This window comes from Salmo salar, chromosome ssa05 (genome assembly GCF_905237065.1).
Source record: "Salmo salar chromosome ssa05, Ssal_v3.1, whole genome shotgun sequence".
Lineage (NCBI taxonomy): Eukaryota > Metazoa > Chordata > Actinopteri > Salmoniformes > Salmonidae > Salmo > Salmo salar.
This window is the reverse complement of record NC_059446.1, coordinates 37,574,384-37,601,535: the sequence shown is the minus strand read 5'-3', so window position 1 is coordinate 37,601,535 and position 27,152 is coordinate 37,574,384. Positions and strand designations below refer to the sequence as shown.

General features: G+C 46.0%; 2 protein-coding genes across 10 annotated transcripts in view; both read left to right on the top strand.

The window, feature by feature from the left end:
• The first annotated feature begins 256 nt into the window (after nucleotides 1-256).
• On the top strand, nucleotides 257-9,738 carry dele1 (DAP3 binding cell death enhancer 1). Its single transcript, XM_045718155.1, is given in 12 exon segments — nucleotides 257-465; nucleotides 5,726-5,843; nucleotides 6,106-6,208; nucleotides 6,304-6,448; nucleotides 6,626-6,802; nucleotides 7,295-7,380; nucleotides 7,468-7,686; nucleotides 7,830-7,991; nucleotides 8,113-8,175; nucleotides 8,177-8,209; nucleotides 8,332-8,485; nucleotides 8,605-9,738. Coding segments are annotated over 12 exon segments (1,569 nt in total). The 5' UTR covers nucleotides 257-434; the 3' UTR covers nucleotides 8,883-9,738.
• A 3,092-nt stretch (nucleotides 9,739-12,830) lies between these two features.
• Nucleotides 12,831-27,152, top strand: part of apbb2a (amyloid beta (A4) precursor protein-binding, family B, member 2a) — a 47,634-nt gene continuing 33,312 nt past the window's right edge. For 4 of the 9 annotated variants that reach the window (XM_014199815.2, XM_014199813.2, XM_014199814.2 and 1 more), the window contains exons 1-8: nucleotides 12,831-13,005; nucleotides 17,300-18,557; nucleotides 19,939-20,138; nucleotides 20,635-20,760; nucleotides 21,842-21,927; nucleotides 22,105-22,162; nucleotides 23,000-23,146; nucleotides 23,902-24,029. In XM_014199815.2, coding sequence (XP_014055290.1) covers nucleotides 17,348-18,557; nucleotides 19,939-20,138; nucleotides 20,635-20,760; nucleotides 21,842-21,927; nucleotides 22,105-22,162; nucleotides 23,000-23,146; nucleotides 23,902-24,029 — 1,955 coding nt within the window. In that variant the 5' untranslated portion in view covers nucleotides 12,831-13,005; nucleotides 17,300-17,347. Of the gene's footprint in view, nucleotides 13,250-13,287; nucleotides 13,307-17,299; nucleotides 18,558-19,938; nucleotides 20,139-20,634; nucleotides 20,761-21,841; nucleotides 21,928-22,104; nucleotides 22,163-22,999; nucleotides 23,147-23,901; nucleotides 24,030-27,152 lie in introns of those variants that run through there. The other 5 variants (XM_014199809.2, XM_045718152.1, XM_014199811.2 and 2 more) reach the window with 5 other exon arrangements.

The following is a 27,152-nucleotide window of genomic DNA, read 5'->3' as shown; positions in this document are numbered from 1 at the left end:
TTCGTTCCCAGGCTGTATCACAACCGGCCCTGATCGGGAGTCCCATAGGGCGGCGCACAATTGGCCCAGCGTCGTCCGGGCTAGGGGATAGGCCGTCATTGTAAAGTAGAATTTGTTCTTAACTGGCTTGCCTAGTTAAATAAATGTTAAACATTTTTTATTAGATTTGTTCTAACCATGACAGCCGCTAGATGGCAATGTGTAACCGCAAACAACCTTCTTGCGTCATTTCACGTTTTGCTATTTCCGGGTGACGTTGCCCGCCACCTTTCTAAATAATTCGTGACTGTTCAATACATAATATTTCTATTTAGCTAGAGCTAACGTTACTGTACTCATGGAGAGAAAACTCCCCTGAATATTTTTTTAAGAGACTCATTTAGCGCAATTATGTACAAATATTAATATTGAGACTCGCTCTAGGACAACGAAACATGTGGAGAGTACAAGGGTTCGTTGGAAGAGGTAAACTTAATATCATTAACAATTTTCTCCATTAACTTTAGCTAACGTTAGCTAGCCAGCCTTGTTTATGCACTCGGGTCGAAGTTTGCTAGATTTGTCTATAGAAGTGTAATCTTGTTTTATCTAGATTTGCAAATCAATTAGCTGTCCAGCTAGCTAATATTTGATTTGGCATGAGAGTAACGTTAGTGTTATGCGCACGAACTAAAATCATTGACATGTTTGCTAGCTCGTAAGTTCTCTAAAGTTCCAGAATGCACTAACTTATGCAGGAAGTCTGTTTTTAAAACTGGGGCAGATCATGCTCTATGTATACGTAAACCAGCATTTAGGTACTACTTTCTGCTCCACAAATCGTTGTTATATGGGTACTTAAATTGACACTGCCTTCACCTAGCCGATTAAGCTCAACTTGAATGTTGACTGGAAATCCGACGGAGAATTACATAGAATTCTACGTCGGCCAGACATTTTGAATAAGGAAAGTTATCTCACGACCTCTACAAGCCAGAATGTTTAATGAAATTATATGTTATTAACATACTTTACCGGTCCGGGTGGTCCTTTTGGCGGAAATAATACGAGACAACATACCCACAGCAAAGTACACTGAACACAAAGATAAACGTTAGAAGAAACAATTGCAAAGATTTTAGTTATAGTTAATATAAGGACATCAGTCAATTGAAATACATTAATTAGGCCCTAATCTATTCATTTCACATGACTGGGAATAAAGACACTTTTGTATATATTGTTTATGTAGATTTGGCTATTTCAGCCACAGACTTTGTTGACAGATGTATAAAATTGAGCACACCGCCATGCAATCTCCATAGACAAACATTGACAGTAGAAGGGCCTTACTGAAGAGTTCAGTGACTTTCAACTTGGTACCGTCATAGGATGCCACCTTTCCAGCAAGTCAAATTGCTGCCCTGGTCAACTGTAAGTGCTATTGTTGGGAAGTGGAAACATCTAGGAGCAACAACGGCTCAGCAGTGAAGTGGTAGGCCACACAAGCTCACAGAACGGGACCGCTGAAACATGTAAAAATTGTCTGTCCTTGGTTGCAACTAGAGGTTGACGGATTCTGATTTTTTTCATCGCTGATACCTATTATTGGAGGTCCAAAAAAAGCCGATACTGATTAATCAGCCAAATTATTATTTATATTTTGTAATAATGACAATTACAACAATACTGAATGATCAATGAACACTTTTATTTTAACTTAATATAATACATAAATAAAATCTATTAGGTCTCGAAGAAATAATGAAACATGCTCAATTTGGTTTAAATAATACAAAAACACAGTGTTGGAGAAGAAAGTAAAAGTGCAATATGTGCCATGTAAAAAAGCAAACGTTTAAGTTCCTTGCTCAGAACATGAGAACATATGATATTCCCAGTTAAGAAGTTTAACTTGTAGTTATAATAGGAATTATTTTTCTCTATACCATTTGTGTTTCATATACCTTTGACTATTGGATGTTCTAATAGGCACTTTAGTATTGCCAGCCTAATCTCAGGAGTTGATAGGCTTGAGGTCAAACAGCACTGTGACTCAAGCATTGCTAAGAGCTGCTGGGACAACGCAGTTAAGTTTGAATGAATGCTTACGAGCCTGCTGCCGCCTACCACCGCTCAGTCAGACTGCTCTATCAAATCATAGACTATAATATAATAAACACAGAAATACGAGCCTTTGGTCATTAATATGGTCAAATCCGGAAACTATCATTTAAAAAACAAAACGTTTATTCTTTCAGTGAAATACGGAACCGTCCCGTATTTTATAGAACGGGCGGCAACCCTAAGTCTAAATATTGCTGTTACATTGCACAACCTTCTATGTTATCATTATGTAAAATTCTGGCAAATTAGTTCGGCAACGAGCCAGGCGGCCCAAACTGTTGCATATACCCTGACTCTGTGTGCGATGAACGCGAGAGAAGTGACACAATTTCCATAGTTAATATTGCCTGCTAACATACATTTCTTTTAACTAAATATGCAGGTTTTAAAAAATGTGTATTGATTTTAAGAAAGGCATTGATGTTTTTGGTTAGGTACATTCGTGCAACGATTGTGCTTTTTTCGCGAATGCGCTTTTGTTAAATCATCCCCCGTTTGGCGAAGTAGGTTGTGATTCGATGATAAATTAACAAGCACCGCATTGATTATATGCAATGCAGGACAAGCTAGTTAACCTAGTAAAATCATCAACCGTGTGTAGTTATCTAGTGATTATGTGAAGATTGAAGTTTTTTTTATAAGATAAGTTTAATGCTAGCTAGCAACTTACTTTGGCTCCTTGCTGCACTCGCGTAACAGGTGGTCAGCCTGCCACGCAGTTTTCTCGTGGAATGCAATATAATCGGGCGTCCAAAAATGCCGATTACCGATTGTTATGAAAACTTGAATTCGGTCGACCTCTAGTTACAACACTCACTACCAAGTTCCAAAATGCCTCTGGAAGCAACATCAGCACAAGAACTGTTCGTTGGGAGCTTCATGAAATGGGTTTCCATGGCAGAGCAGATGCACACAAGTCTAACATCACCATGTGCAATGCCAAGCGTTGGCTGGTGTAGTTTAAAGCTCGCCGCCATTGGACTCTGGAGCAGTGGAAATGTGTTCTCTGGAGTGATGAACCACGCTTCACTATCTGGCATTCCGACGGAGGAATCTGGGTTTGGCAGATGCCAGGAGAACGCTACCTGCCCAAATTCATAATGTCAACTATAAAGTTTGGAGGAGGAATAATGGTCAGGGGCTGCTACAGCATACAATGACATTCCAGATGATTCTGTGCTTCCAAATTTGTGGCAAGTTTGGGGAAGGCCCTTTCCTTTTTCAACATGACAATGCCCCCGTGCACAAAGTGAAGTCCATACAGAAATGGTTTGTTGAGATCGGTGTGAAAGAACTTGACTGGCTTGCACAGAGCCCTGACCTCAACGCCATCGAACACCTTTGGGATGAATTGGAACGCAGACTGCAAGCCAGGCCTAATCGCCCAACGTCAGTGCCCGACCTCACTAATGCTCTTGTGGCTGAATGGAAGAAAGTCCCCGCAGCAATGTTCCAACATCTAGTGGAAAGCCTTCCCAGAAGAGTGGAGGCTGTTATAGCAGCAAAGGGGGGACCAACTCCATTTTATTGCCCATGATTTTGGAATGAGATGTTCGACGAGCAGGTATTCACATACTTTTGGTCATGTAGTGTACCTTAAAAAAAGGTAGAGGCGTGGATCAGAAAACCAGTCTCTATCTGGTGTGACCGCCGTTTGCCTCTTACAGTGCGACATCTCCTTCACATAGAGTTGATCAGGCTGTTGATCGTGGAACGTTGTCTCGCTCTACAATGGCTTCTTGAAGTTGCTGGATATCGGCGGGAACTGGAACACACTTCGACCCAGAGCATCCCAAACATGCTCAATGGGTGACAGGTCAGGTGAGTTTGCATGCCATGAAAGAACTGGGACATTTTCCACTTCTAGGAATTGTGTACAGATCCTTGCAACATGGGGCCATGCATTGTCATGCTGGAACATGGATGTGATGGCGGCGGATGAATGACATGACAATGCGTCTCAGGATCTCTTCATGGTATCTCTGTACATTCAAATTGCCATTGATACAATGCAATTGTGTTGTCCGTAGCTTATCCTGGTCCATACCATACCCCCACCGCCGCTATGGGGCACTCTGCTCACAACATTGACATCAGCAAACCTCTCACTCACACGACTCCATCTGCCCGGGACAGTTGAAACCAGGATTCATCTGTGAAGAGCACACTTCTCCAGCGTGCCAGTGGCCATCGGAGGTGAGCATTTGCCCACTGAAGTCGGTTACGACAGAGAACTGCAGTCAGGTCAAGACCTGGTGAAGACGACGAGCACGCAGATGAACGTCCCTGAGACAGTTTCTGACAGTTTGTGCAGAAACTGTGCAAACCCACAGTTTAATCAACTGTCCGGGTGGCTGGTCTCAGATGATCCCACAGGGGAAGAAGCCAGGTGTGGAGGTCCTGGGCTGGCGTGGATACACGTTGTCTGCAGTTGTGAGGCCGGTTGGACCTACTGCCAAATTCTCTAAAAGGACGTTGGAGGCGGCTTATGGTAGAGAAATGAACATTCAATTATCTGGCAATAGCTCTGGTGGACATTCCTGCAGTCAGCATGCCAATTTCACGCTCCCTCAACTTGAGACATCTGTGACATTGTGTTGTTACAAAACTGCACATTTTAGAGTTGCCTTTTTATTGTCCTCAGCACAAGGTGCACCTGTGTAATGATCATGCTGTTTAATCAGCTTGTTGATATGCCACACCTGTCAGGTGGATTGATTTATCTTGTCAAAGGAGAAATGCTCACTAACAGGAATGCTAACAAATTTGTGCTCAAAATTTGAGAGAAGTAAGCTTTTTGTGCCTATGAAAAAATGTTCACTTTACATGTTGCATTTTTATATTTTTGTTTAGTATATAGTCACAAACTTTTCAAAGCACTGGTAGTGTATTCCGATTTCTATCACCTTAAGCAAGCGCACAAGATAAAAATAGATTCACGAGATGCATGCATACTTGCAGAGCTCATGCAAATGTTTATGGTTATGTGCATGCTTCAGGTGACAGGAAACATGAATGCACTATCAGTTCTTTGGAAAGTTGATGTAATTCTACTTATCTGTGCATATTATATTGTCTCGTGGATATTATATTGTCTCGTGGACAACCGGTGAAGTACGTTAAAATATCATTTTATTCAACATTCTGGCTTGTAGAGGTCGTGAGAGGAAACTTTCCTGAGTCAAACGCTCATTTCTGCCCGAAGATGAATTCTATGCAATTCAACGTCGGGTTTCCAGGCAACTCTAATCATGGAGTTGAGTTCCGTTGGCTAGCCTCCACCGTGCCAACCGTGATCAGCCAGCCTGTTTTGGTCTCAGCTGGTTGGGGGTCTGTTTACAAAACATTGACTAACCAACCGCTGCTGTAACCTGTTTAGTGACACCTTATGTTTTGTGGTTTGTTTGAACATCCTTATGACGATAAAGACCTGTGTTGCACAGAAAACACAACTACTTAAGAATGCCTCCTATTAAAATGCATATGAAATATGAAAAAAAGGATAATGCTTGTGCTCTGCATGTGACTTTAACCCACTATTAAATGTGCAGCAAAAATGCAGATGGTATCAGCAGTATCTTCCAGGCTAACTCAACACAACCCAACTTGCCGCCCCCAGTTTTTAGCCGGTGCCATGGCAACGCCCCCCTGCGCCTGTCTCAGAATCATCACGTGGAGGATGAGGTCATCCACTCCTCCACCTTCCTCTCCTCCGGCCAGCACTCCCCCGACACCAGGTACCTCATCCCTTCATTTTCCTCGCTCCTCGCTAGCCTTGCAGCTGGTTGCATCATCCTGTGGGCCCTGGCCTGTCTCTGCTGTGCATGTAGACTACTGTTGGGGGGGAAATGGGGACAAACATCCTCTCTCGTGACTCTTTTGAGGCTCCTGCCGTGATGGCTTAATACAACTCTACAAGTCTATAAAAATGTCACTCATATCACCCATTTTTTTATTTTCTCTCTTACTCTTTCCACTTTCTCTTTCCATCTTTCTCAGCTCTCAGAAAGGGGAGGATGGAGACAAGAGGTGGAAGAAGAGGAGCTCTCAGTTTTGCTACGATGGGCTCCAGCGCTACACTGCCCTGGATGCTGTGGGCTGGGTATGACCTGGCCACGAAACCAACACGCAGTCACAAACATATTACCCAACATTCCCAGTAAACCGTCACTCTGTATGACCTTTCTCTTTCTCTAGGGGGCAGCTGCCGTTCTGTTGATGCAGATCTGTAGGAGGGTCCACTCTCAGGTCTCCTTTGGGGCCGAACCCAATCCCAACACAGGATGCCTGGCCGTACAGGGTACCCTGCAGAAGTTTGACTTCCGCGTCCTACTGGAGATGCGTGAGTTACTCCACAACCACTAGAATCCCAAGCAATTCATCCAGTGAATGATTTTAAGGTGTGACATTCAGATGGATGTGGAAACTCTGAAACTCCCCTTTTGTGTGTGTGTGAGAGCATTCTAAAAGTACATGAATGCAGAATGAGTCTGATCTCCTTCCGTTTGTGTACGTCCAGTGTCTCGCTGTGATGTGCTGCCCAGAGGGAGGAGTGTGAGCTGTCTGCCGCAGAGACAGCAGGCCCAGCAACGCAGCACCAGCGGTAGTAGTAACAGCTATAGCAGCTCTGACCAGCTCCATGAAGACGTGATCGCTGACGGCTTCCTCGCTGACCGTCACCACTCCTCTGGAAGAGGTCAGTCTCACATTCTACCTTCAAGAGATTAACATCACTTAATTGGCCAATTGCAGACAAGGTCTCAACCAAAATGTGACTTTATTTGACGCTTTTAACCCGACCTCTCCGAACGACACACACACACAGGTTTTGGAGAGGTGCTGTTGTTGTGGTGTTTAAGTGCCTTTCTCGATGGCATCTAGGAATTAATACCAGCAGCCCTTGGTTGCCAGCTCACTTCCTGCTAGACTTTTCCCGTCGGACCCGGGATTCGAACTGGCAACCCTCCGGTTGCTGGCTCTCCTCTCTAGGCTACCTGCCGCCCTTTACATTCTAACAGTGTTTGGTCAGGGTAACTATATTTCTCTTATGAATCAATGAAATTGTACTCGTATAGTTATTAGAGTTATAGTTTGTCTTTACATATTCATGCCTACCAGATTACTTGATTTACAAACACAGGCCTAAATGCATGCATACATTTTAGTCTTGAATCTTCCCATGTTACAGAGGAGACGTCCTTCTCAAAGTCCTCCCATCCTGAAGACAAACGCAGAGCCACAAAGCGAGAACCGCCTCCGCAGCAGAATGACCAGGTATGTTTTTAGGCTGATTCTCTGTTTAACTCCTGTCTGATTGTGAAGCGGCTTCCTGTTCATGACCTCTGATCCTGTGATCTTTAGGATGCTCTAGCAGGGGCGGCCCAGAACCTCCAGCAGGTGGCCGACTCCAGCGTTCCTGTAGTCCTCAACATCATCGGTCTGGAGAGTGCTACGACTGGGGACTATGATGCAGCCTTCTCCTGTTTCCTGGCCTCAGCCAGACAGGGTTACTGCAAGGCCCAGTTCAACACTGGAGTCTGCTACGAGAAAGGCAGGGGAGTAGGCAAAGACGGGGAGAAGGTAAGAAACACTTGTAACTCACACATACACACTGACACTCACACAATCAAATGTACGACACACAGTCCAAATCTGGACTTTTAACATTGGTGACATTCGTAATTCTCTGTCCCATTTCTCCCCTCATCGTGTTCCCTCTCCAGGCTCTTCACTTTTACAGGCAGGCAGCGTCTGGGGGTCACAGTCAGGCTCAGTACCGCTGTGCCAAACTCCTCCTCAGCAGCAGAGGGCAGCAAAGCACACAACAGGACCTGGACTCAGCCATCAGCCTGCTGCAACAGGCTGCCTCAGCTGGACTGAAAGAGGTGAGTGTGAAGGAAGTGTGTGTTATGATTGTGTAATTGGCCGAAAAGACGACATTGAAAGTCAATGATTTTAAGTCGTCTTATTCTGTCTTCCTGTTTCTCTCGTTCCCCTCTCTCTCAGGCCCAAGTGTATCTGGGTTCCCTGTTCTCACAGGAGCCAGTCAGAGACGGCCGTAAGTCGGTGGGTGCACTACCTGAAGATGGCAGCAGAGAGCGGAGTGAGTGACATCCTCTACACTTAAACTCAACAACTGTCATTATATCTCACTCATCCATCATAACCTGTTCTCAGTTCAGTGTAATGTGAATCATATGTGTGTTTCTCTATCGGTATGTGTAGGACAGCGAGGCCCTGCTGTTCCTGGGCCAGTGTTATGAGAGTGGGTTCGGGGTGCCTCAGTGTTTCAGAACAGCAGTAGGGTTCTATCAGCGGGCTGCCCAGGCAGGAAACAGCCAGGCCAAGACCTTACTGACGCCCCCGTGTGGAGTGGAGGGTAAGGATACACACACTCTCACTCAATTCAGATTTGCACTTAGCCTATTTGCCCTAAAACCTCTTATTTACACTAATCTGAATGAAGTACAATCTTATGATATGATCTCCCTCTAGAAGATGCCGTCCTGCGCTCTATCCGCTCTTGTCCGTGCTTCTCTGTAGCGGACCGTCTGCGGGAACCACTCTCCACCCTCACCTCCCCTGTCCCAGCCTCCAGTGGCCCCACCCTCCCCCTCCCACACTCCTGGAGCACAGGGAGCATGGGTATCAAGGGATCTAACATTTGCCAGGAAAACATTACACCACCGCCATCCGCCTGTACCATTGAGACCAGGCAGGGTGGGGCCGTGGACTCAAGCTGTTTACGCCAAACCCTGACTCTGCCATCAGCATGACGCAACAGGAACTGGGATTCGTCGGACCAGGCAAAGTTTTTCCACTCTTCAGTTGCAGCAGTGTTGGTGATCCATTGGAGCCGCTGCTTCTTGTTTTTAGCTGATAGGAGTGTTCGCTTGCACAATTCTTGCTATTCTCCTTCGACCTCATCAACGAACTGTTTTTGCCCACAGGACTGCTGCTGACTGGATGTTTGTTTGTCGCACCCTTCTCGGTAAACCCGTGAAAATCCCAGAGATACTGGAACCAGCGTGCCTGTCACCGACGATCACACCACGCGCAAAGTCGCTTAGGTCACTCGTTTTGTCCATTCTAATGTCAATGGAACAGTAACTGAATGCATCAATGCCTGTCTGCTTTATAAAGCAAGCCACGGCCACGTGACTCACTGTCTGTAGGATCGAACCATTTTTGTGAATGGAGTGGTGTACCTAATAAACTGGCCACTTAGTGTCACGTGTGCCTTAGCCTGCTATGCCTCTAAGTACAGTGTCTTTGGTGTTTACTTGACCCCGTTTAAAGTACTGTCTATACATGGCATACAGTTAGGTTAGAAGAATGAATGAAAAGTGATTTTATTTTTGTCCTTTTTTCAGAATAAGTTTATCATGAACTACCAACAATGTTGCCATTTATTATCAGGGCTTAACTATCCAACTCTGTCCAGTAATTGAAAACATAAATATACTCTCTAACGGAGCCTGGGCTTTACCTTGAGGCTGTGTATGATGTACATGTATGTGTTTTCATTCATAAATTACTGTATGTTGTATTTTCTCATGCTTTAGGAACACTACTGTTGCTGAACTCACAAGGTGTCTAACACCAATAAAAATATGAAGCTGTTTTATACAACCCAGTCTGTGTGTCATTGAGCTGTGCAGAAAATGTCATTAAGTATCTGGGGAAACTACATTGTTGTCAAAGCCTAGAGTAAGCTCTATCGCAGACAACTCTTGAGGCTGCGGCTTAAGACAGGAACAAGTACAAGAAGTCCCGCTACGACCTCCGCAGAGTCATCAGATACGCAAAAGGACAATTTAGGAATAAGGTGGAATAATACTACACAGGCTTCAACGCTCGCTGCATGTGGCGAGGGGCTACAGTCCATTACGGATTACAAAGGAAGACCCAGCCGTGATCTGCCCAACGCTGTCTCCTCCAGACGAACTCTTTTATGCACGCTTCGACAATAACGACATACCATGCGTGAGGTTCCCCACCGACCCCGAGGACTGGCTGATCTCGCTCTCCGAGGCTGACGTGAGTAAGGTCTTTAATCAGGGGGCCAGACGGTATTCCACGGCGCGTTCTCGGAGCATGCACAGATCAGCTGGCAGGCATGTTCACGGTAATTGTCAATGTCTCCTTGTCCCAGTCTGTAAACCCCATTGTCTCGAGATGACCACCATCGTTCCTGCTCCCAAGAACTCTTAAGGCTTCATGCCACAATGACTACTGCCTTGCAGCACTCGTTCTGTAATCGTGAAGTGCTTTGAATGGCTGGTTATGCCACACATCAACTCCATCATCCCAGACACCCTAGACCCACTCTAATTTGCATACCGCCCCAACAGATCGATAGATGACGCAATCTCAATTGCACTCCATACTGCCTTCACCAACCTAGGTAAGGGGAATACCAATGTGAGAATACTGTTCATTGACTACAGCCCTGCGTTCAACACCATTGTCCCCTCCAAGTTCATCACCAAGCTTAGGACCCGCCTCACTCTGCAAATGGATCCTGGACTTCCTGACAGGCTGACCCCAGGTGGTGAGGGTAGGCAACATCACCTCCGCCACGCTGACCCTCAACACGGGGGCCCCACAGGGCTACGTGCTTAATATCCTGTACTCCATGTTCACCCACGACTGCGTAGCCACGCACGACTCCAACACCATCAAGTTTACTGACGACACAACGGTGGTAGGCCTGATTACCGGTGAAGATGAGCCGGCCTATAGGGAGGAGGTCCGTGACCTGGAAGTGTGGTCCCGGGACAACAACCTCCCATCAACGTCAGTAAGGCCAAAGAGCTGATCGTGGACTACAGGAAACGTGGCTGAGCACGCCCCCATCCACATCGCAGGGCTGCAGTGGAGCTGGTCGAAAGTTTCAAGTTCCTCGGTGTCCAAATCACTAAAGACTAAAAATGGTCCACTCACACGCGCACAGATGGGAAGAATCCAGGTGAAAGCTATGATCCCTTATTGATGCAAGTGGTACCGGTGCATCAAGTCTGACACTAACAGGCTCCTGAACAGCTTCCATTCCCAAGCATTAAGACGCCTAAATATCTAACAGAATGGCCACACAGGCTATTTTATTTATTGAACCAGTCAAGTCAGTTAAGAACAAATTCTTATTTACAATGACGGCCTACTGGGGAACAGTGGGTTTAACTGCCTTGTTCAGGGGCAGAACGACAGATTTTTACCTTGTCAGCTCGGGGATTCAATCTAGCAACCTTTCCGATACTGGCCCAATGCTCTAACCACTAGGCTACCTGCCGCCCCGATCTATCTGAGGTGACCTTTTATTTGTATTTTTTGCACTGTCTCAATGCACCCTCACAGGGCTCTATGCACACACACTGACATACACAGGGACACTCCAAGTCAATCTTAATATTAGTCATTGTTTATTCGTCAGTACGCTGGAGAGGTTCCAACCAGCTCAATGCACCATAGTACACATGTCAATCAGGAGCTCTGCCTGGGCAGTACCAGCAGTTGTCTTATATACGTCTATACACAAACAAGTTATGTTTGCATGATTTAGCATAATTAATTACTGCTTTGTTTCATTCATGTGACCGACCAATACCTCACGAGGCTTCTTCTCTCTAAGCTGAGACCTTAAAACTGAGATATCTTTCGTTCTCTAAACAAGGTTCTGGGCGTACTGCCAAATCGCAGCTACTGATAAGTGAGGATTCGTTCAGTCAACCACTTGCATGAACACAGAAATTGGTTTATAGAACAGCACATGAATAGAACACAGAAATTAGTTATCAGAAAAGCACAAACATTGAAATTGCCATTACACATGCACACACATTTATACTGGCTCTAGACACACTCACATACAATCTTAATTTGTGCTGCTGCAACTCTGTTTTATCATATATCCTGATGCCTAGTCATCTTACCACTATACATATCTACCTCTATCACTCCATTATACCTGCACATTATAAATATGGTATTGGAACGGACCCTGTAAATCGCTTCTTACTTTCTCGTATTCTTCTTACTTTTATTTTTCGTGTGTTTTTGTTCTACCTTGTGTTATTTTTAGTGCTACATTGATATTGATTACTGCATTGTTGGGTTTGGAGCTTGCAAGAAAGGCATTTCACTGTACTTGTGCACGTGAAATTAAAACTCGAAACGAAACAATTAAATACATAATCTCTGTCATTACACTAAGGGTATTAAATCAAGTGTATTTATAAAGCCCTTTTTACAACAGCAGATGTCACAAAGTGCTTATACAGAAACCCAGCCTAAAACCCCAACCAGCAAGCAATGCAGATGTAGAAGCACAGGTGGCTAGGATAGGGGACTGTCTGTTGAGTTAAACAATAGCCTGTGGCACTGCAACAGTTGATGGGCCTGTACTTTCTTATTCCAGATGATACATTTCTTATTGGGAGCTGGTCACTCTTGAGGGGCTGGCTCTGGCTAAAATAGTATACACAATCACTTCTCAATCAATTACTTTTTCTATAGAAGCCAACGTTGTAGCCTACTCTAGGCAAAGTCGGTGAATTGCGAGTTTTTATTCCATTAGTTAAATAACACTATAAACAATATTAGTTTTATGATGGTACTCTGGTTCTGCGTCTCTCTGCTGAATGGCTCTGTGCACACAGCGTCCAGCGCTCTGATTGGTCCTGGGAGCTCCAGAGCGACGCGACGCTTTGGGAGTTAGTGGCGCAGAGAGAGAGAGAGACTAGCTGTAGCGTAGCCTAGGTACCAGCACCGGAGGAGACCGGGTAGAAAGTGATGTGATCTGATACGGGTAGGTACGTGTGGAAAAGTGGGCATCACTTCTCTGTCCTATATCAGTGTCGTCGTTTAAGCGGTGGCATAGAAGCACGATTGTCAAACGCGGTGAGTGAATTCATGTACGTAAAATGTAGGGGTTGTGAGTGCGTTGCGCCGTTCGCCTTTCAGTGCGGTGATGTGATGGGGAGAATCTTGGGTGGGAGAGAGACAACAGAAGATGTGCTACGTCTGTTATTGACACTGCCTTTGTAGCTTGTTTTCGGAATTGACAACAGATTGACGACCCTTCTGCAATATAGGACGTTCCTGCCTGATTTATATTGAAATCGGTGAGGCTACAAGGATGACGGTAAGGATAGAACTGTAGACTGCTGTATCCTACAACGCACGATAACGGAATGCAAAGGTACTCCACCCGTTTAGTGACATCTCCTTGACATGGTTATAAGTTAGAAGGTTCTATAGCCTATTATTGACGCGTTATGTTGGTGGCATAAATACAGCATATAGTATACTTTATTATTAGGTAACAATCCAATTATTAGCTTACAACACCTTTAAAAAAATGTTTACTAAGGCCTACCTTCAAGGCCTACACGAATTCCATTAAAGTATTTTCTTAATATTTCTTAACTGGATTTGGCCCAAGCCTGTTTCAGTAATAAAGGCTACTGCACTGATCTATCGAGACAGTGTTTGAGGTGACTGTGTTAAATATTCATATTGATGCCACAGCAGCATATGTTCATCACAGCGTGTGATAGACATCACAACACAGCTCTCTTTCCTATTTCGATTGAGATGTGTTATGTGAGCGTTGCTCTTCCATCAAACTGTGATCAAGCGGCGAAAACTCACCTACTGAACCAACCTGTGACCTGCTTTGAGTCATGAGTGCTGCTCTCACACTTGTGGCTCACCAGTATGTCAATATGTAGAGGATGCCAGACGGTATCACCTCCAGTAGAGTGAATGATTGGTTATTCTCTCAACTCCAGACCCTGATTCATCCTACAGTTACTCTTTCAGGGTTGGTTTCCCAGACACAGATTAACCCTAGTCCTGGACTAAAAAGCATGGTCAATGGACAATCTCCATTGAAATAGTCCAGGACTAAGCTTAATCTGTGTCCGGATAACCGGCCCTGAATCTTGCAGATATTTCTCAGCTGTTTAAAATGGCACCGTTAGTTGACTTCCTGTAATATGGGTAGTAGTACCATGTTTGGCAAGGTCTCATGAATGACCTACAGTGTTGGGAACACAAAGATGTGTGTGTTGTAGGACAACAGCTGAGCTGAGTGGCGATGTGAACTCAGCGTCCCTGCTGAAAATTGCTGTGTCATTGTCCTCTCTCTCTCTCTCTCTCTCTAATAACATATATCTCTCCCCTATTTGTCTCGTGCTATTCTGCTAATTGAGACATGCAGCATCAGGAAAAACACACAATCTCAGTGTAGCTCTCTCCATCTCTGAGATTTATGCAAAGCATGCATTTGAGCATTAGCATATTGGACAGTTGTTACCTTATCAACTGCTTCCTTGTCAGTGTTGGTGTTTTGCCCAGGACAGGGTATTTATGCTGTTCACAGCAGTTCTGCTTACCTCAGTACTAAGGAAATAGTGGGAAGATTGCATAGTGAGAGAAATGCCAAAAACTGTCCTGAAATCAGTAGCTGCAGGTATAATGTAACTTCACAGAGAGAGACTTAATGTCCTTATGAGGACATGTTTTGTATAAAATACACTATATATACAAAACTATGCGGACACCCCTTCAAATTAGTGGATTCGGCTATTTCAGCCACACCTGTTGCTGCCAGGTGTATGAAATTGAGCACACAGCCATGCAATCTCCATAGCCAAACATTGGCAGTAGAATGGCCTTACTGAAGAGCTCAGTGACTTTCAACGTGGCACCGTCATAGGATGCCACCTTTCCAACAAGTCAGTTCGTCAAATTTCTGCCTTGCTAGAGCTTCCCCGGTCAACTGTAAGTGCTGTTATTGTGACGTGGAAATGCCTAGGAGCAACAACGGCTCAGCCGCGAAGTGGTAGGCCACACAAGCTCACAGAACTGCGAGTGCTGTCCTCGGTGGCAATGCTCACTACTGAGTTCCAAACTGCCTCTGGAAGCATCATCAGCACAAGAACTGTCGAGCAGCTACACACAAGCCTAAGATCACCATGCACATTGCCAAGCGTAGGCTGGAGTGGTGTAAAGCTCGCCGCCATTGGACTCTGGAGCAGTGGAAACGCGTTCTCTGGAGTGATGAATCACGCTTCACCATCTGGCAGTCCGACGGACAAATCTGGGTTTGGAGGATATCAGGAGAACGCTACCTGCCCAATGCATAGTGGCTACTGTAAAGTTTGGTGGAGAAGGAATAATGGTCTGGGGCTGTTTTTCATGGTTCGGGCTAGGCTTCTTAGTTCCAGTGAAGGGAAATCTTAACACTACAGCATACAATTACATTCTAGATGATTCTGTGCTTCCAACTTTGATGCAACAGTTTGGGAAAGGCCCTTTGGTTCAGCATGACAATGCCCCCCATGCACAAAGCGAGGTCCATACAGAAATGGTTTGTCGGGATTGGTGTGGAAGAACTTGACTGGCCTGCACAGAGCCCTGACCTCAACCCCATCGAACACATTTGGGATGAATTGGAACACCCAACATCAGTGCCTGACCTCACTAATGCTCTTGTGGCTGAATGGAAGCAAGTCCCCGCAGCAGTGTTCCAACATCTAGTGGAAAGCTTTCCCAGAAGAGTGGAGGCTGTTATAGCAGCAAAGGGGGGACCAACTCCATATTAATGCCCATGACTTTGGAATGAGATGTTCGACAAGCAGGTGTCCACATACTTTTGGTCATGTAGTGTATCTGGTAAAAGTGTAGTTTACAGTATGTCTACAGTAGTCTACTGATTGACCTTGTTGACATAATTTGTGTCATCTCTGAGAGGGAGAAGCAGAGAGTAGGAGGGAAGAGTTCCAAGAGCCCCACAGCTGCTCTCTGATACCAAAACAAAATCCAGAGAAGGGATGAGGGGCCCTCATGAAAAAGTGCATTGTGTGGAGATATTTTATCTTAAAAGGACCTCTCTCTCTCTTTTTCCAAGGGCTTGTCTTGTTTTCAAATCTGCTGTGGCCATGTTTTCCACCTTTTTGTTTGTTTACCTGTGTGTGTGTGTGTGTGTGTGTGTGTGTGTGTGTGTGTGTGTGTGTGTGTGTGTGTGTGTGTGTGTGTGTGTGCGTGTGCGTGTGTGTGTGCGCACGTGTGCGTGTGCGTTCATTCGTTGGAGAGGAGTATGATTGAACTGAAGGACCGAGTATAGCAAAACCAACCACTGACAGCCCTAAACTCAAAACCTTGTCTCTTCCTGACGGCATCTGAATTAACAGTGATACTCCCCAGTCGCCCCTCTCTCTTTTTCTCTGTCTGTGTCCACCTGGCGTTGCTAACACAGAGCTGAGCCCCAGGGAGATGAAACGGTCAGATAGCGAGTAGGATCTGCTCTGCAGCATGTCAGCATCTTGACCTAGCATAGGTGCACGTTCCAACAGCATTAGCCTTGGCATGGTGCATCGGTTGTGGATATTTACATTTACAGCGCTAAGCCTCATGATTGCCAAGCATGTCCAGAAAATAGAACCCAGGTTAAAGGTTTGGCACTGTGTTTTAAACCGGCATATTGACCAGATGAGAAAGAGGGAGACCGAGGGTGTTGCTGTATTGGGGCACAATTACAAAACACATGGCAGAGTGCGTCGATAAAACCTTTCGCGATGGGTTGTGTTGAACAAAGCTTTTAATTCCATGCTAGTGCCATGGCAACAGATCAATGCCAGTGAACCTGATGGTCTTTATGGAGCCATACGGAGTGTCTGTATTCATGTGTGCTTCCCGTTTAGACTGGCAAAGTCATATGCTGCCTTGTCTTGTGTTTTACTCCTTATACCTCCAACTCAGTCCTGTGATCCTCCTAACTCATTGCACATGGAGAAGACGTCAGGCCAAGTTTCCTTCAAGCACTGTGGTGGATAATGGAACGACATCACCCGTATCAGATGTTGAATTCCTATGAGAGCTTGGAGCTGGTGTGTGTGTGTGTGTGTGTGTGTGTGTGTGTGTGTGTGTGTGTGTGTGTGTGTGTGTGTGTGTGTGTGTGTGTGTGTGTGTGTGTGTGTGTGTGTGTGTGTGTGTGTGTGTGTGTGTGTGTGTGTGTGGAAAACACTATTTTTCGTAGCAGGTTAGGGGACTGAGGTTAAGGTCAGGAAAAGGGTTAGGGTTAGTGAAAATGCTCTCCTAACCTGCTACCAAAATCTTTATATCGAAGGGGTGTAAAAATAGTGTGTGTGTGTTGTACTCCTAGTGAGCTCTTTTTTCTTCTCTCTAGGTTTGCAGGGATTCCCTCTCCAGTTGAACTCTTGACCTCTCGTCACTCATGATGTCCGTCCACACCCCCCCGCTCTCCCGCAGTGGCTCCTCCCCTTCTTCTGTCGGCTTGGCCAATCGCAGCGGTCCCCCTGCCGCCCCTCCCACCTCCCTCAGTCTGCGCTCGTCCTACAACCAACTACTGGGCCATGACATCATAAAGGAGTCCCCTACCGCCATGGAAACGGGGAGTTCCGCCACTTTACCCAAGAGTCGCCATAGATACGCCATGACCAGTGTGCATAGCGCCATGGGACTGAGCGGCAGACGCCTCCCCACCAAGTCCTCTTCATCCTCTGCTCTCTACTCCTCCTCCTCTTCCTCATTCTTCTCCACCAACTCCAAGCTGGCAAAGGATGGTGCCAACCTGCAGCGGAAGGCCGAGACACAGCAACAGGAGCAGAGTAAAACCAACACAGAGGTCAAAGAGCAGGATGACATCATCACCCCCATACACAGCTCTGATTGGATGGAGGGGGAGAACTCACAGGACCCGCCCCCATTCTGTCGGAGGACAAAGAGCTTTCTGGAGTTCCATGAAAAGGAAGAGGACCCACCCAGTGGAGGAAACAAAGAGGAAGACTCTCCTAGTGGAGGCAATAAGGAAGAAGATCTTCCCAGTAAGGAAGAGGAGGAAGGGGATGAGAAGCACCCCTGCCCTGAGAAAGACCAGGTCAGCTCGGATAAAGAGAGAGAGAGACCGGAGGAGGAGAAACAGACCCCAAAACAGGAGGATTACGAAGAGGAAGAGGGTGCCACTCCACCTGCTGCACAGCCTTTACTACAGGGGGTCCACTCTCCCGCCATCTCTCCCCTAAACAATCTCAACTGGGCCCAAGAGAACAAGATCCAGAGTTGCCCCCCACTTCAGGGCAGAGAGGAGGCCCTAACCCAGGCCCAGGGTTACCCACACAGCGTTGAGACGCCCCCCAAACCCCCCCGAAGTGCACAGGCTCCCCCGCCCAGAGTGATCAAGGTGGAGCTGCACCCCAACAATGAGAACCCGTACCTCCCCCGCTCTGCACCCCAGAAGCAGCCCAGGGGGGAGGAGAGCACCCCTCTTCTGCTCCAGATCCCCCCATCATCCTTCAGCCCGGAGAGAGGAGCTCCTCAGCTGGGTAGTCTAGGTACGAAAGTGGAGTCTCCCCTGGAGGATGAGGACTCCAGCTGGACCACCCTGTCCCAGGAGAGCCCCTCCCCTCACACCCCACAAGAAATAGGTGAGAGGATTATGCACGTTCTGATTAGCTGGCTGGCTGACTGATTGTCCGTCAGCAACACGTGACAACGGAGAGCCCTCAGAGCAAGTTGTTCAGGGGGAGGGGGGGTTGAGATTCACCGAGAGAGCAGAAGGAGAGCAGAAGGAGAGAGAGTAGTGAGACGTGAAGAGATGAGAGAAAGGTAAACGGAGGAAAGGGTAGAGAGAGAGAGGGGCAAAGAGAGGAGAAGGAGAGAGGTAAAAGAGGAGAGAGAGAAGGGTGAAACGAGGAGAGGCATAGAGAGAGGGAAAGAGAGAGGACAGGGGGGAGAGGAAGAGAGAGAAAAGTCAAGAGGGGAGGGAGGCCTGTGTCCTCTGGGTGCTAATACAGAGATTAGGGTTGCTATGACAACAGAACAGGATGACCACCTCAGAATTGACCTAGACAACCGTCTGTGTATTTGACCTAGACAACCGTCTGTGTATTTGACCTAGACAACCGTCTGTGTATTTGACCTAGACAACCGTCTGTGTATTTGACCTAGACAACCGTCTGTGTATTTGACCTAGACAACCGTCTGTGTATTTGACCTAGACAACCGTCTGTGTATTTGACCTAGACAACCGTCTGTGTATTTGACCTAGACAACCGTCTGTGTATTTGACTTAGACAACCCTCTGTGTATTTGACCTAGACAACCCTCTGTGTATTTGACCTAGACAACCGTCTGTGTATTTGACCTAGACAACCGTCTGTGTATTTGACCTAGACAACCGTCTGTGTATTTGACCTAGACAACCGTCTGTGTATTTGACTTAGACAACCCTCTGTGTATTTGACCTAGACAACCCTCTGTGTATTTGACCTAGACAACCGTCTGTGTATTTGACCTAGACAACCGTCTGTGTATTTGACCTAGACAACCGTCTGTGTATTTGACCTAGACAACCGTCTGTGTATTTGACCTAGACAACCGTCTGTGTATTTGACTTAGACAACCGTCTGTGTATTTGACCTAGACAACCGTCTGTGTATTTGACTTAGACAACCGTCTGTGTATTTGACCTAGACAACCATCTGTGTATTTGACCTAGACAACCGTCTGTGTATTTCACCTAGACAACCGTCTGTGTATTTCACCTAGACAACCGTCTGTGTATTTCACCTAGACAACCGTCTGTGTATTCGAGTGTGTCTAAGTTGTGTGAGTGTGCACTGTAGTAGGTGTGTGTGTGTGTATTTGTCTGTGTATTTCTTCCTCTATCCGATTTAGTCTGCCTACATGCACAATTATGTATATCTGTGGCTACAGGTGAATGTGTGTTTGTGTTGTATTAGTGTATGTGTGTATGTTTGTTACTGTCTGTGTGTGTATTAATGTGTGTGTGGTTGTGTTATACAGCAGATGTGTGGGGTGAGGGGGACCTTCCCCCAGGCTGGCGTGAGGTCACAGACATATCGGAGGTCTACTTCTGGCATGTCCCTACTGGCACCACCCAGTATGACCGCCCTGTCTCCACCACCACCAACCAACACACACACCTCCACCCACTCCCTGACTCACAGCAGGGCGACACAGTCACCCTGAGACCGCTCAGCGAGGTGAGGCCGAACACACACACACACACACACACCGTACTGTCTGTACACACACTCAAACTTACACACATACACACACCACACGCACACACGCACACGCACACACACACACACACACACACACACACACACACACACACACACACACACACACACACACACACACACACACACACACACACACATGCACACACTTACTCTGAGTCCTGTTCCTCGAGTTCCTCTGATAAAGTCATATGACTCTCGCTCTCTCTCTTTCTCTCCTTCTCTTTCTCGCTCTCTCTCTCCTTCTCTTTTTCCTCTCTCTCTTTCTCTCTCCTTCTCTTTCTCTCCCTCCTTCTCTCTCTATTTCTTTCTCTCTCTCCTTCTCTTTTTGCCCTCTCTCTCTCTCTCCTCTCTTTCTCTCTCTCTCTCTCTCTCTCTCTCTCCTCTCTTTCTCTCTCTCTCTCTCTCTCTCTCCCTCTCTTTCTCTCTCTCTTTTCACTTCTTCTCTCTGCAGCGTCCCAGCAGTTTGATATCAGACAGTTCAGTGGAACCTGTGCCCTCTCCCTCCGGGTCCTCCTCCTCCTCCTCTCCCTCTGATGTCATTCTGCCTGTCCGAGGCTTTGACAACACCACCTGCACTGTCAGTATAAGACTACACACTACGAATGGCACCACTTACACAGGCTCAGAAATGACTGAAATCATATGTGTACCTTAAAAATCAGGATATGTAATAGATAATAAAAACGAATCAATATTACTCATATAAAATATTAATCCGATATTACTGTGCCCTCTCTCTCTCTCTCTCTCTCTCTCTCTCTGTCTCCCTCCCTCTCCCTCTATCTCCCGCTTTCTCCCTCCCTCCCTCCCTCCCTCCCTCCCTCCCTCCCTCCCTCCCTCCCTCCCTCCCTTCTGTCTCCCTCTCTCTCTGTCTCCCTCTCTCTCTCTTTCTATCTACCGCTTTCTCCCTCCCTCCCTCTCCCTCCCTCCCTCTGTCTCCCTCTCTCTCTCTCCCTCCCTCTATCTCCCGCTTTCTCCCTCTCCCTCTCTCTCTCTCTCTCTCTCTCTCTCTCTCTCTCTCTCTCTCTCTCTCTGTCTCCCTCTCTCTCTCTCTCTCCCTCTCTCTATCTCCCGCTTTCTCCCTCCCTCCCTCCCTCCCTCCCTCCCTCCCTCCCTCCCTCCCTCCCTCCCTCCCTCCCTCCCTCCCTCTCTCTCTGTCTCCCTCTCTCTCTGTCTCCCTCTCTCTCTCTTTCTATCTACCGCTTTCTCCCTCCCTCCCTCTCCCTCCCTCCCTCTGTCTCCCTCTCTCTCTCTCCCTCCCTCTATCTCCCGCTTTCTCCCTCTCCCTCTCTCTCTCTCTCTCTCTCTCTCTCTCTCTCTCTCTCTCTCTCTCTCTCTCTCTCTGTCTCCCTCTCTCTCTCTCTCTCTGTCTCCCTCTCTCTCTCTCCCTCCCTCCCTCTCTCTCTCTCTCCTCTCTCTCCCTCCCTCCCTTCCCTCCCTCCCTCCCTCCCTCCCTCCCTCCCTCCCTCCCTCCCTCCCTCCCTCCCTCCCTCCCTCCCTCCCTCCCTCCCTCCCTCCCTCCCTCCCTCTCTGCCTCCCTCTCTCTCTCTCTCTCCCTCCCTCTGTCTCCCTCTCTCTCTCTCTCTCCCTCCCTCTATCTCCCGCTTTCTCCCTCTCCCTCCCTCCCTCCGTCCCTCTCTCTCTCTCTCTCTCTCTAGGAGTTGAAGGACTACCCAGTCTATCCTGACCCCAGCCTGAAAGCTTTTGAAGGAGCTACTCTCCGTTATGCCTCACTGAGACTGCAGTAAAACACACATCACAAAAAATACACACACACATACACACCCAAACACACAGACATACACAGTATTTACCAGACATTCAGTAAAGCCTGTATTTCTGGTTGGCCCATTATCACATTTCTCCTTGCCTTTTCACACTTTGCTGATGTCTTTGCTCATGGTTTTCTCTCCCTCTGTAGCCCTGCCCAGTTAGATACAGTGGACCTCAACAGTGCCTGCACTGACCCAGAGGGACAGGTGAGAATTCATGAATCACTGATTGTACAAGGTTGGATTTGGTCGAAAACAATGGGATGCTAACCATGCTGTCACCTATCCAGTGTTCACGGAGGGAAGGAAGGAGGTAATGTGCTGTCCATTGAGATGATCTCTTTCTCTGTGGCACTGCCACCTATTGGTAGTTTGGTGAACTACTGCCCAGTGCCAAGGCTCTGTGGCTGAATGGGAGGTTTTGGTGCCCCCTGCTGGATTAATGGTGTATGTACATGCTCCCCAACAGAGAAGGAGGGGGGGGGGCACACATAATACATTCTAGTTTGATGAGGAGGACTGTTGGTAGTGAGAATGAAGAGAAGGTAAAGAGAGGGAGGAGAAAAAGAGGAGGAAGAGAGGAAGGATTTAGAGAGAAAACAATTAGGCCTAATGCACCTGTGACCATGCTGACTGGGAATTGCTCTGTTGAACGTTCCACACAACTTAATCGGATGATGCAACCTTTCAAAAGTGCCGGTGTGCGCGTGCGTTTGTGTACATCTGTGTGTGTTGCAGTCTGTGTGCATGTTTGTCCCTGTGTGAGAGTTGGAACAAAAGCCCGGGGTCTGTCCCTAAAGAGAAGAATAATGCATTGTGGTGCTCTGAGGGAGGGCTGGCTCTGGGCTGCACTGAGCCACACTGCCTATTATATTTCATACACTGTCACAATACTCTCACACTCTCCTCTGCAAGTCCCCTGGACCTTATACAAACACAATTTAAAGAGAACGTTTTTCTATGTCAGGGGAGGTGTGCCGTTGTGTGTGTTTTTTGTATTAGTGTTTATTAATTCATTGCTCCAACTATTTGTGTGTATCTCAGTCGTTCCCAGTGCGTTCCCTGGGCTGGGTGGAGATGGCAGAGAGAGACCTGACAGAGGGGAGGAGCAGTGTGGCTGTCCATCACTGTATCAGGCAGTTGTCGTACTGTAGGAGGGACATACGAGACTCGGCAGGGGTCTGGGGAGAGGTGAGGACCTGTGTGTGTGGGGGGGGTATGCGTGGGTATGTGCGTGGGGGTGTGCGTGGGGGTGTGCATGGTGTGTTGCTTCCGTCCCTGTCCTCGCCCCAACTTGGCCTTGAACCAGGCAACCTCTGAACACATCAACAACTGCCTCCCATGAGGCGTCGTTACATATCGGTCCACAACAGAGCAAAGGAAACAACTACTTCAAGGTCTCAGAGCGAGCGACGTCCCCGATTGGAACGCTACTAACGCGCACCGCTAACTAGCTAGCCATTTCCCACCGGTTACACAAGCTTGCGTGCATTCGCTTGTGTGCGTGCGTGTGTGTATGCACTTTGTGACATACATAGTTCTAGGACGCGCCATACAGATACAATTTGATTGATTGATGTATTGATTGATTGATGTATTGATTGATTGATGTATTGATGTATTGATTGATTGGTGTATTGATTGATGTATTGATTGATTGATGTATTGCTTGATTGATGTATTGATTGATTGATTGATTGATTGGTGTATTGATTGATGTATTGATTGATTGATGTATTGCTTGATTGATGTATTGATTGATTGATTAATGTATTGATTGATTGTATTGATTGATGTATTGATTGATTGATGTATTGATTGATGTATTGATTGATGTATTGATTGATGTATTGATTGATGTATTGATTGATTGATTGATTGATGTATTGATTGATTGATTGATTGATCTATTGATTGATTGATTGATGTATTGATCGTCCCATCAGGGTAAAGGCATGCTGCTGGTGCTGCAGGACCGTGATCTGACCCTGGTCCACCCGGACGACCGCAGCATGCTCCACTCTCAGCCAATCAGCAGCATCCGTGTGTGGGGCGTCGGCCGAGACCATGACAGGTGAGGAAGACAGAGGGACATGTCTTATAGGATAGGATGAACTTTAATGTCCCCGAGGGGAAAATGATCTCTCACACAATAAATGTGTGGGAAATACACCATACCCCTGTATTACAGCTGTGGCACACCTAGTGAATGAATATCCTTTATTGCGTCTATTACACCTAGTGAATATGCTGTATTGCTGTATTACACCTAGTAGAACACCTAGTGAATATGCTGTATTGCTGTATTACACCTAGTGAATATGCTGAATTGCTGTATTACACCTAGTGAATATGCTGAATTGCTGCATTACACCTAGTAGCACACCTAGTGAATATCCTCTTTGCTGTATTACACCTAGTAGCACACCTAGTGAATATTCTTTATTATATATATTACACCTAGTAGAACACCTAGTGAATATCCTTTATTACATCTATTACACCTAGTGAATATCCTTTATTACATCTATTACACCTAGTGAATATCCTTTATTACATCTATTACACCTAGTGAATATCCTTTATTACATCTATTACACCTAGTAGCACACCTAGTGAATATCCTTTATTACATGTATTACACCTAGTGAATATCCTTTATTACATCTATTACACCTAGTGAATACCCTTTATTACACCTAGTAGCACACCTAGTGAATATCCTTTATTACATGTATTACACCTAGTGAATATCCTTTTTTACATGTATTACACCTAGTGAATATGCTATATTGCTGTGTTACACCTAGTGAATATGCTGTATTGCTGTATTACACCTAGTAGAACACCTAGTGAATATCCTCTTTGCTGTATCACACCTAGTAGAACACCTAGTGAATGTGCTGTATTGCTGTATTACACCTAGTAGAACACCTAGTGAATATGCTGCATTGCTGTATCACACCTAGTAGCACACCTAGTGAATATCCTTTATTACATCTATTACACCTAGTAGCACACCTAGTGAATATTCTGTATTGCTGTTATACGCCTAGTGAATATGCTGTATTGCTGTATTACACCTAGTAGCACACCTAGTGAATAACCTTTATTACATCTATTACACCTAGTAGCACACCTAGTGATTAGCCTCTTTGCTGTATTACACCTAGTAGCACACGTAGTGAATATCCTCTTTGCTGTATTACACCTAGTAGCACACCTAGTGAATATCCTATATTGCTGTATTACACCTAGTAGCACACCTAGTGAATATCCTCTTTGCTGTATTACACCTAGTAGCACACCTAGTGAATATTACCTGTATTGCTGTGTTACACCTAGTGAATATCCTTTATAACATATTTTACACCTAGTAAATATGCTGCATTGCTGTATTACACCTAGTAGCACACCTAGTGAATATGCTGTATTGCTGTATTACACCTAGTGAATATGCTGTATTGCTGTATTACACCTAGTAGAACACCTAGTGAAAATGCTGTTTTGCTGTATTACACCTAGTAGAACACCTAATTAATATGCTGTATTACACCTAGTGAATATGCTGTATTGCTGTATTACACCTAGTAGCACACCTAGCGAATATGCTGTATTGCTGTATTACACCTAGTAGCACACCTAGTGAATATTCTTTATTATATATATTACACCTAGTAGCACACCTAGTGAATATCATTTATTACATCTATTACACCTATTAGCACACCTAGTGAATATCCTTTATTACATCTATTACACCTATTAGCACACCTAGTGAATATCCTTTATTACATCTATTACACCTAGTAGCACACCTAGTGAATATCCTCTGCTGTATTACACCTAGTAGCACACCTAGTGAATATGCTGTATTGCTGTGTTACACCTAGTGAATATGATGTATTGCTGTGTTTCACCTAGTAGCACACCTAGTGAATATCCTCTTTGCTGTATTACACCTAGTAGCACACCTAGTGAATATCCTTTATTACATCTATTACACCTAGTAGCACACCTAGTGAATATCCTCTGCTCTATTACACCTAGTAGCACACCTAGTGAATATGCTGTATTGCTGTGTTACACCTAGTAGCACACCTAGTGAATATCCTCTGCTGTATTACACCTAGTAGCACACCTAGTGAATATGCTTTATTGCTCTATTACACCTAGTAGCACACCTAGTGAATATTCTGTATTGCTGTATTACACCTAGTAGCACAACTAGTAAATACCCTGTAAAGCAGGGGCTGTGGGAGTCTGGAGTGCATTGACGTAAATGCAGCTATATTACTATTGTATAATATATACACCTCTGTTACAGCTATATTACACGCCTAATACTTTACTCTGAGGGTACGCTTTAAAGCGTGTAAAGAGTGTAAAACTGTACAAGGACAAAATATTTCCACCGACATGTGTTGGCTGGTTTATCCTCAATGGGGAGATGGGGACCTCTCCATCATCCTACTATGTGACATGGTCTTAACCTCTTTATATTGAGCTGGGAGTGTTGCTGACTCATATTCACTCCCAGGCCCAGGGTTCACAGGCTTGGTTAAGGTAGAGTTATGTGGGAGTGTGCAGACTTGGACCCTCTATACCAGGGGTATTCAACTCTCACCCTAATTGGTCCGGATCCTGCTGGTTCTGTTCAACCTGATAATTCATTTCACCCACCTGGTGTCCCAGGTCTAAATCAGTCCCTGATTAGAGGAGGAGAATGAAAAAAGCGCAGTGGAACTGGCTTTGAGGGCTCCAGAGTTTTTGAGGGCTGGACATGTGTAGAATGTACCGTTGTGTTGAATGGGACTGCATGGTAGCTTTCCTCACCTCTCTGCCTGCCTTTTCCGCTTTCTTCTGTGTGGCTATGCCTTTTTCTGTTTCACTATCTCAATACAATGGGACAATGCTGCTCTCTCTCCCTCTCTCTCTCTCTCTCTCTCTCTCTCTCTCTCTCTCTCTCTCTCTCTCTCTCTCTCTCTCTCTCTCTCTCTCTCTCTCTCTCTCTCTCTCTCTCTCAATCCCTTCACCCCTCCCTCTCTGCATTATAAAACTTTCAGAGGCTGTCTGAAGGTAAGGTAATGGGAAAAGCATGTACAGGAAGAGGGGTGTGAGGGTCAGCCCTCCCTTGCAGCCTCTCACCAAGTCACTTCTCTATCCTTTCCTCTCTGTCTTTCTCTCTGTCCTCTCC